Here is a 10,690-nt window from a genome sequence, read left to right on the forward strand (position 1 = left end):
ATGCAGACTGGAAATTTTATTGCTAAGGCAAAACTTGTTGAGTCGGTGATTAACAATCTGATTACAGTTACAAAATATATATTAGTTATTTACTACATAGTTAATAAAAATTTTAATTACGCAACCCAATACAGGGTTTCATTCAGCTTTCTAGACTGAAAAAACAGCGGAGTTAGTTGAAATACTGGAAGGTAATACGGAACTATGGGACATCACACAACAAAGGACACCGCATAAAACAAATGGAAAAGGGGGGTACAGTCGAATGGACTGAAAAGGAATATGTTGTACTTCATGACATCCTGATCAAAAGTCCTCATGAGCCCAAAGTCTGAAATGGCCAATTTGAGATATAAAGGGTCAAAGGTCAGGAATATCGATATCCACTAATGTCATAGTAATGATCGAATGGACTGAAAATGTAGTATGCTGTACTTCATGAAATCCTGATCAAAATTCCTCATAGGTCCAACATCTGAAAATGACTAGTTTTAGGGGTATAAAGGGTATGTACTATGTGTGAGCGCGCGTGCATTGGGGAGAGGGAGTACGAGGGTATGACACATACGCGAGTTTGAGTAAGAGAACACATATGTCCAAATATATTAGAATAGCAATGTTAAGATGATACTCTCAACTATGACGTTAGCGGTCTTGATCTTTCACTCTTTGTAACTCTAACACTGACAATTTTCTGACGTTGGACCCATGAGGACTTTTGATCAAGATGTCATGAAGTTTTATGTTTCGTCTGCATGCTAAAGTGTCTCCTTCGAGCATATACTACTGGAGATAGTTACCCAATGACAGGGCGCGTTGGAGAGTGAAGAGAGGGATAGCTGCTATCTCTCTCTTCGCCGAACGTGATTGGTTCACGGCTGATCCTCTCCATATATATGTGACAGGAACAGCCAATCGCATTCAGCAAGAGAGAGATAGCAGCTGTCTCTGTTTTCGCTTGTAACGTGCCCAGCTCTTGGGAGGCTACCTCCAGTAGTATATTCTCGAATAGTGTCACATGTACATATAAAATTAATTTTGTCTAGAGCAGAGTAGCATCTCTAGTATAAGGACTGCTCTAGACACCTCTGCTGGACCAGACACAAGTATCGGCACTTTGGTATTTCGGTAAACTTTTAGGAATGGAGGAATGAAGCGTTATTGAGTCTCCAAAGACTTGAGACACGAGCACCAGCTAAGGAGATTAAATACAAGCGTTATCTCTTGCACCGTACAATTATGTGCGGGTATAGTTGCTGCTCGTGGATCTACCCTTTATCTGAATCCGAAGCCTCGACACTACACTAGGTTTGCGCTCTTAGCAAGAATCACACTTTCCTTTCACAAATTTTATGTTTGTGATCTGCCGCTAACTTTCATTGTAACACTATTAGGCTTTCTGCATATCTGACGTACCGTTTTTCCACGAGCGGCATTTATCGTTGAGGCAAGCAGGCTGCAGTACAGCTAGAGTTATTTCTGTCCACGAGGCTGGCTGCAATATTTTACTACATGTTCGTTTGCTTTATCGAGTCTCTATTCACGGAACGACAGTGTAGCGTATTATTCGTCACGGCATGCAAGCTGCAATGCGCGGGTTTAAGCCTGCTACATGATAAACCTTGTACGCGTCTAAGACGATACGTCTAATATGTAGAAAGCCTTAATTGGTTCAGCGTTCAGCGAGGACCTTCAAGGGGTTCTTCTGCTAACTATAGAATTTTGTCAACTGTAACATGGCGTAGGAAAATTTTCGCGTTAACTCCCATATACATATAGCATCGTATTTATCATGATTACAAACACAACGAATTCTTATTTTTCTTTGAAACGTATCATAATATTCTTGAGGAGCAGAAGTTCCTACATTTTTACATCACAATCTTATCTAAGATTTCGCACTATCATTGAACTATACTTACTATAAAGTAGATGGGAGTCTCAAGGACACTTTGACGAGTGGCTCTATGGTTTCTCTCAACAACTTGATTTAATACTTTTTAAATTTTCAATACAGTAATAGCAATAAAAAAGCAATGCTACATTTGAAACTAACATACGTTTTTTTTGGATATTCTATTGCAGATGTTAAATTAACAAAGAAACTACTTACGAGCTTGGTATGTTTGGGGAGGGATTCCATTCGTATATACTTGTTCTTGGCCGCCAGGTTGACCGTTTGGCGTCTGTGCTGCCATGTTAAATGTTGGCATCGTCGGGGAAGGCAAGCTGGGGATAGTTCCATTTACGGGTTGTCCAGAACCAGCTCCAACTGGAACATCTGACGGAGTAATAGCCTATAAGTCCTACTATAACGAGGTGGACCATTTCATTTTAATAATAATTTGTGTATATTACAGTTAACAGTTGGAACCGTTAAAACACTGTTACACGAAAATTCCATCTAGTTTTGCTCACGATGACCGAATTATTGTAATTTAGTTTTAAAGTTAAAAAAAAATGGTTACGGTAATTCATTATGCGATCATTAACTGTGAATAAACGGAGTGCTTTTTTAGCTTTAACGATAATTAAAACAATATTATCTTAATGTACCTGCCTTTTCATAATATTTATATAATAATACCTGACGTTGGGGGTAGTGCAGAATTCGCCATTCCATTTATTGCGGCGTGCGGTAACTGAGTTGCTATCGCCGCCATTGGATTAATGTATGTTCCTTGTGCAGTGGCTGCTGCCATAATTGCAGCCTGTTGCTGAAAATATAACATACTGTAGGTCCTTTATAATGAAAGTATACATATATCAACGAAACTTGTTCGTATTCGTAAAAGTTATGTACCATATTCACTTCTAGAACGACTTCCTTTTTACTAATCAGAATTTATTAAGTTTTTCTATTATCTCAAAACGTAATTTTGTCTCTCATTATTCGTTAAATGCATCCGCGAAAAAAGTGCAGCAAAGTTTTTAATATTAAATTAAATGTTATTGTTTTATAAATTGTTATTAATTTTTCCTCCACGCTCGTACTCATTAAACAGTTAGTAAAAAATAATTGTCCATTCTAATTACATTCTTAAATAATGTGTGGTGCAATCCAACATTGGAGCATTTTCGGCAAAATACACTCATGTTAAACAGTTCATCTTTTTAAAAATGCATTGCAATACATTTTTTATTCTCATAAAACCTTAAATTTTCGAAAAAACTTGAAGAGATCAAAAAGTTAATAAACGAATGGGGCTTTTTAGACATATTTTTTAAAAGGAAAAAATTTTATCGAAAAAAAAATTATAAGAAAAAAATGTCATAAAGGTTCATTATTTCAACCTCTTACAAAAATACTTCAGTGTTAAAAAAAAGTGTAGTTTTTTTGACAGTGCTTTTTGACTTTCACCAAGTTTGGTTTCTTTAGCTTGATATATATACATGGAAGATAAAAAAGAAAAACAATATTTTTTTAATTTTTGGAGGGGTGTTATACCAAAGAAATTATCATCAGAGAATCACCACGTATGTAACTATGAAGTAATCTCAAAATTATACACATGTTATGTTTATATTAACTAAATTTAACACACAAGGGAGTCCTTCCTAGTTACCCAAAAAATTAATTACTAGGTTAACAGAAAAAATAAACTCGAAAATCACTAAACTTGGAGCTAATAAATTAAACACAAATAAATAGTAATTACTATACAGTTTAATATTGTGATGAGTGAATAAAGAAACCCGCACAAAATCAATGGAAAATGTGTCCCAGTCGATTTTGCTGAAATTGCAGTATGTTATAGTTTTTGACTTTTTGTCAAGTCAAGATCATTTCAAGGTCAAAGTAAAGAAAAAGCCTTTCACGAATGTTAACCTGTAAGTATGTATGATTTTGAGGTCGCTGAACCTGAATTCGGGGCTTGAGCTTAGCCTTATAAGGTCACCTGCGGGGCTTGAATTGAGATTAAGTCAAATGAAATGACCTTGACTTGATTTCCTGATGACCTTATAGGGTTAAGCTATCCTCGAATTCAGGTTCAGCGACCTTAAAAGCATTTATATTTACAGGTTAACATTCGTGAAAGACCTTTTCTTTACTTTGACCTTGAAATGATCTTGACATGACCTAAATGTGACCTAGGTCAAGCTATCCCCGAATTCACTCCCCCCCCAAAAAAAAACTATATACGCACCGATTGAAATTCAATACAAACATTTTCTTTAGATTAATCTTGAAACGACCTTTACCTGACATCCAGGTGACCTTATATAGCTAAGCTATCCCCGAATTCAGGTTCAGCGATCCCAAAAGCATTGTACCTACTGGTCAAAATTCATTACATGCCTTAGTTTTTGAATCCATCAACTTGAACCTTGAAGTTTACTCAGGCCTACAGCCAAAATCACATAATTCCCTCCTCTTTATCTCTGAAACTATATGGGATCATTTTGGGTCCCTGACAACTTTTGAAAGTCAAAAACTATAACATACTGCAGTCTTAGCAAAATCGACTGGGACCCATTTTCCATTGATTTTGTGCGGGGTTCTTTAAAAAAAAAACAGAATACTTTGAAAGTTAGTCGTAGCTTTCAAAATATCTACCACTATGTTGCAAATTCAACCTTACTCTTTTTAACTGTTAGCATTACCGGAAACAACTGCTCGAACTGATATTATTACTAATTATACCCAGAGTATAAAGAACCACCAGACATATACCGGTTTCGAACTTATTAGTTTTCATCAGTATGCAATAGGTGGACTAACAAATGGATGATCCAGCTATATCTAGTATCTTGGCTACAGAGATGAAGTGAGTATGGGTGAAATACGACTAAGTGCTACATCTATGAGTAGTCACTACTACTCAATGCTTAGGCTTTCATGTGGCCAAATGGGCAGAGAGCGACCTGCTATTTCCCAGGTGATGTGACAGCTACTCTGCAGACTAATGTGCCGACCACTATTATATTATTAATTGTTTAGGTCTTGCTTTTATAGTACCCGTGAAATAGCAGCGTACCTACTCTTTTCTAAAGATATTTGTATCATATTAAACTATTAATTAAATTATAATTTCTATTATAAAACAAAAAAATGGTATATACATCTAGTATTATATTACTAGTTTTATACCAAACTTACAACTATATTGCCGAACTCTTTTCTTTTATTACAAAAATTTATTGTTTTTACTGTTACCAACTAAAATTAGTTTTTTTTTTCTTTATTTTTTCAGATTTACTACATAATACCACTGTAATCTTTACTGAAATTATCTAGTGAAAAATCAGTTTAATCTTGATATGAAAATTATTATATGCCGTGTTGAGAAATTTGTCTTTGTAAAAATTTTATTTTATTTTATTTTACTTATTTTCTGATGCTATATGTTCCATTACAGTATGTATATCAGCACTTCAAACAAAAAGATAGTAATTCAATATTAAAAATTAATAATTAATAAAGCTGTCGCAAGTGTTTTGGACGTTCTAGGACATTTTCTTTCTAGGTGAAATTTCCAGGTGGCTTCGCATGGCTACTTATTTATTGACAAAGTAATAAATAATGCAAACAATAGCCCATCCCCGAAACTGAAAAACGTCGATGGATGACCCTTTGTTAAGTTAACACATGAATATCGAACGCATCTATACGCAACTGGAAATGAATAATGACATAAATTACAAATGAAATTTCCCAGGGGCTCCGGTTTTATCCCTAATTTCGTAACTGAAGTCACGCAACCACTTTAGGACACTATATTTTATTACTAGGTAATTTCGGGGTAAATGTTGGGTGAGTGTATTATTAAAGACTTATAAACAACAGATAAAGCACAAGACACTGTCTGCCACGTATAATCTTGGAATATAGGTCATTAATAGAACGTAGTAATACGTTTTTATGAAATCGCACATTAATTTTTACGAATGAGATAATAAGATCACTTGATTTTCTCTGAAAATTACAGTTTAATTAAGAAAAACTTATCATAAGTAGCATAAACAGGGCGTTTTTTAATAATGGAACACACTTAATGGGAAATTCATAAAACCAAAAATAGAGTGATTGGTCCAAATAGTCGTAAAGAATAGCAATATTTCAAAAACTATTGCACCAAGTTAAGAATTTCACTAGCATTACTTTTAAGGGGAGAATTTGATACCTTGTGTTCAGCTAGCTAATCTTATTTATGAAATAACTATAACTCAAAGTTAGTTTAATTTGATATTCATAATTTGGAATAACAATAAATCTAACAGAAACTGAAAGTTGCAAGTAAAAGTGACACACAAGTTGAAACGCAAAAAAACATTAAATAAATATTTCTCCGTTTGTGACGGGTCGCCAATTTTTTTTTTAATTTTTTTTTTAAACCGTTGGCCACAGGTCAACATTTAGTTTGAAAAAAAAAACAACGGACTCTACCTAGATACCTAGGGGTTTTTGTGGTCGCTGATTCCGATGCAGAGGTCGGCCTTCAAGGTCATTTAGAGGTCAAGTTGAAAATTTTAAATGGAACCGTATACTTTTGATACCGGAAATGAAAAGAGCGAAAAATTTTACGTTCGGCTGTGATCTGACCATGACCTTGAGGTCATGGTAATTTCAAGGTCACAGTATTTGCAACAGTCTGTCTTCGAAGGTTCTCATCAGTGGAAAAATGACCAAGATGTTAGGGTTAAATATGAGCAATCAAACGGTGACCTTGACTGTAACTTGGAGGTCGTTTACAGGTCAATTTGAAAACTTTGTAGGTAAAAATTTCCATTTTTTCCATTTCCGAGTTCAAAAATATACGGCTCCATTTAAAATTTTCAGGTTAACCTTTAAATGACCTTGAAGGTCATGGTCAAGGTCACACTGGAACGTATAATTTTCAGTTCTTACCATTTTCGAGGGCAAAAGTATACGGTTCCATTTAAAATTTTCAACTTGACCTCTAATGAGCTTCAAGGTCATGGTCAATGTCACCGTTGGACTGCTCACTCAAAACCCCGCAACTTTTGTTCTAATTATTTTTTTGTTTGAGCAGTATTTTCTGAAATAGAGGGGGGTTCCAAACTTTTTGAACACCCTGTATTCTTCCCCTAAACACCTTGATATCTTTGTTCAAGCTCATTCAGGTGCGGGTGCATTCTTTCTCCTTGTTCCTCACTAAAAGTTCCCAGATTTTCTGGGAATCAATCAAGATGAGAATGAACAAAATTATGTGTCAGATTCATATGACATTTAGACAGAGGGTGGCAAAAAAACAGACAGATGGAAACTTTTAACTCATTTACCTAGTCAGACAGAAAGACAAAATTACCGACAGAAAGACAGGTAGAAAGGCCGGATGTCAGGTAGATGGACAGAGAGAAAATACATGCGGACAATAAATACAGACTAATACTTAAGCAAACTAACGGGTAAAATGACAGACAGATAAACAGAGCATTTGAAATTTTTTTTTAAATTTTTTTCACCTATGCCTACTTTAACCTTCAAACGACCTTGAATATGAGGTGATAGAGGTCAACTGATCGTATTCAGACACAACGACACAAATAACTCATGTATGAATTTTTTCAGATTTTTTCAACCACCTTTCCTTTGACCTTCAAATGACCATGAACCTGATGTGATAGAGCTTAACCGACCTCGGCGTCGGAATCAGCGACCCCAAAAACCCCTAGGTACCTAGGTAGAGTCCGGTGTGTTTTTTTTTTTCAAACTAAATGTTGACTTGTGTAATAATTAATAAGACAGACTTGCAATATTATTACCGCTCTATCTTCCTCTGAATTTTTTTACAGACATTGTGAATCACCCTGTATATTATTATTACTTTAGGGTAGGGATATATAAGCAATAAATGACACACTGACATAAAAGAACTGTAAATAATTAACCGCTCAATTTAAGTGTGCACAATTATTTCTTTTCTTTCAGAGTATTAGAAAGTTTGCTCCATTGATGACAGTATTAGTGTACGAATTTTTCCGGCACAATTCACGTGTCGATTTCACGCTTTTTGTTTTATTGGTACGTAAGATAAGCAGTGGCAGTTCGTAACATGCATACCAAGAAGGGCGCAAAAAATTAGGTATGTACAAAGCGTTTTAAAAAAATTATTTCAACAAGAATTTAACAAGAAGTAGTTGGCTGATATTAAGCTGAATGCAATTATGGTTTAAAAGAAAGGTTCTCCTAAAAGCCATATGCCGTCAATTCTCAAATTATCAAAGCTTTAAAACCTATTAGTATATTTTTCATGGTTATTAAAAGCACTGAGCTCTTAACCTGTCAATTACTGCCATTACTGATGTTATTACTCTATTTTATTTTTCCTTGTACGCTATTAGTATTGCTTGTGATGTTTATACCACGCCCAATATTCGATTGGTTTATATCTGGGATATTCTCATTAACACGCCACTGCACCGCTGCCGCAATTATTACCAATAAAAAATTACTACGCTCCGAAAGATCATAACAAAATTGCGAACCGGAAGGCACTCATTCGTGAATTGTGGCGTATTAATTTCAAAGAACATTCCTGGAACGTAACAATCTGCAGAAGTGCTTTGGGGTATTAAAGGTTACCTGTGCGTAAGCTCCATAAGCTCCGAACTGGTTGAACACGAAAGGGTTGAGAAGACTCATGTTTCCGGCCATCTGCTGCATGCGTCTTAGTTGGCGTTCCTTTTCAGTATCGGCAAATTTTACTACTAAGCTGGAGGAAGCTCCCTGGAATATTAAGAGAGAGTTTTTAGTAGACCGAACTTTGTAGTCGTCGGTGCAGTAGATTTTATAAATTTCACAGTTTCGGTTAATTTGAGTGTGACTACCAAACGGGCGCTTATAATTTAACAGTAATAACTGTTTTTCCATAATGTAGTAAGTAAATATAATTTTTTGTTAGCAGAGGTCTCATATCAACTTTTCATTTAATATAAATACTAAAAAATATTTAATCGTTTAGTGTTGTTCTCGTTATTTGTAGTGATTGTAATCTGATTTTAGTCACTAAAAACTAACCTGTGAAACTCTTACAAAACTGCAACTGTTGAATATTATTTGTTTGACTAGGCAGTAAAGTACAAGATATAATGCTGGGGCTGGTATTTAATAGATGAGGCGCATCCGAGCAAAGCAAATAGAGTGTAATTTATTATCAGAAAAATCGAAGAAGATATATCAGCATATAAAAAATTTATTGATTACCGGACTGAGAATAACATTATGTCAGAAAATGTACTATTGGTGTATTTTTTTAATTGCGCAAAAGTATGAAATCTTCTTCATTATGGTCTACATATGCGATGCTCAGAGGTACTCTGAATGTCTACAACAACATTGATATTGGAAAGTATATAAAATTAAAAACATTCTTGAAACGGCAATCGGATGGATTTCGTGCTAAAAAATCACGCGTTTTAGAAAATGAACAAATTATAAAATATATAATGCAGGCCCCTGATGATACGTATTTAGGTACGAAGACAATTATACAAAAAAAAAAATACTAACTGTTATTATTTTAGGTGGTAATGATTTTTGACATACAGGTATCTGGGGCGTGTCGATGTCATGAATTACTTCAAATAAAAATTGGAGATGTTGAAGATATGGGAAATATATTGCTGATCACTCTGTCAACTACAAAAGCAAAGAAAAAATATTCTTTATTGTAAGCGAATATTTAGACATATCAGAAATGTAGTACCACAAGTCCTACACAAACAGATAGTAACAGATTTTTTTTTAAATAATCAAATGTTAAAGCATAATATAACCAATTAAGTTGCTGCGTTTCTCAAATTGAAAGATGCTCACGAATATAACGGATATTGTTTCCGTAGAACTTCAGCTACACTATTAATAAATTCTGGAGTTGATACCACAACTTTAAAAATGCCTGGTGGATGGAAATCTTCAACGGTAGCTGAAGGCTACATTCAGGAGTTCACAACTCGTAAATCATATATATATGTACAAATCTTTATAATATGTTCGATAATCCGAACGATTCGATAATACGAACAATGTCTGGCGATGTGGTGTTCGGATTAAAGAGGTTGCACTGGTTTATGAACTACTGAATGCTCTAAAGTGGTTAAATTATTTAAAAAATCGCTTCCAGCACTTGATGTACTTGCAGTAGGGAAGATTTTTTTACTAACAACTGATTTACGAGTTCTTCAACGGTAGCTGAAGGCTACATTCAGGAGTTCACAACTCGTAAATCAGTTGTTAGTAAAAAATCTTCCCTACTGCAAGTAAATCAAGTGCTGGAAGCGATTTTTTAAATAATTTAACCACTTTGGAGCATTCAATAGTTCATAAACCAGTGCAACCTCTTTAATCCGAACACAACATAGCCAGGCATTGTTCGTATTATCGAATCGTTCGGATTATCGAACATATTATAAAGTTTGTACATATATATAAACAAAATTCTAAATAAAGTCGGGTCTGCAGTCAAAGCCAAAATTTTTAAGTGTACTCTTTTTATTACTCGAGCTTTCGGAACAAATTTATTCCTGCCTCAGGAGAAACTATAATGGAATATACATTGATAACAACCACAAGTAATAATCTAATTTATACTTACAAAATTGAGATTTGAATCAAAAAATTTTTAACCAAGTTTAAAACAAAATCCATCTGAATCATCAGTCACAACAGTACGATACTTGAAAATCTATTGTTAAAAACATTCCTTAACCCTATTGTTAACATATA

At 34.6% G+C, this 10,690-nt stretch overlaps 1 protein-coding gene across 1 annotated transcript in view; it reads right to left on the reverse strand.

Moving 5' to 3' along the window:
* Nucleotides 1-10,690, reverse strand: part of LOC108918015 (CUGBP Elav-like family member 4) — a 204,565-nt gene that overhangs the window by 18,696 nt on the left and 175,179 nt on the right. The window contains exons 4-6 of the mRNA XM_018724853.2: nt 8,549-8,692; nt 2,593-2,717; nt 2,114-2,229 (exon numbers count right to left, since the gene is read on the reverse strand). Coding sequence (XP_018580369.1) covers nt 2,114-2,229; nt 2,593-2,717; nt 8,549-8,692 — 385 coding nt within the window. The remainder of the gene's footprint in view (nt 1-2,113; nt 2,230-2,592; nt 2,718-8,548; nt 8,693-10,690) is intronic.

The sequence above is a fragment of the Anoplophora glabripennis genome, unplaced genomic scaffold (genome assembly GCF_000390285.2).
Source record: "Anoplophora glabripennis isolate ALB-LARVAE unplaced genomic scaffold, Agla_2.0 scaffold62, whole genome shotgun sequence".
Lineage (NCBI taxonomy): Eukaryota > Metazoa > Arthropoda > Insecta > Coleoptera > Cerambycidae > Anoplophora > Anoplophora glabripennis.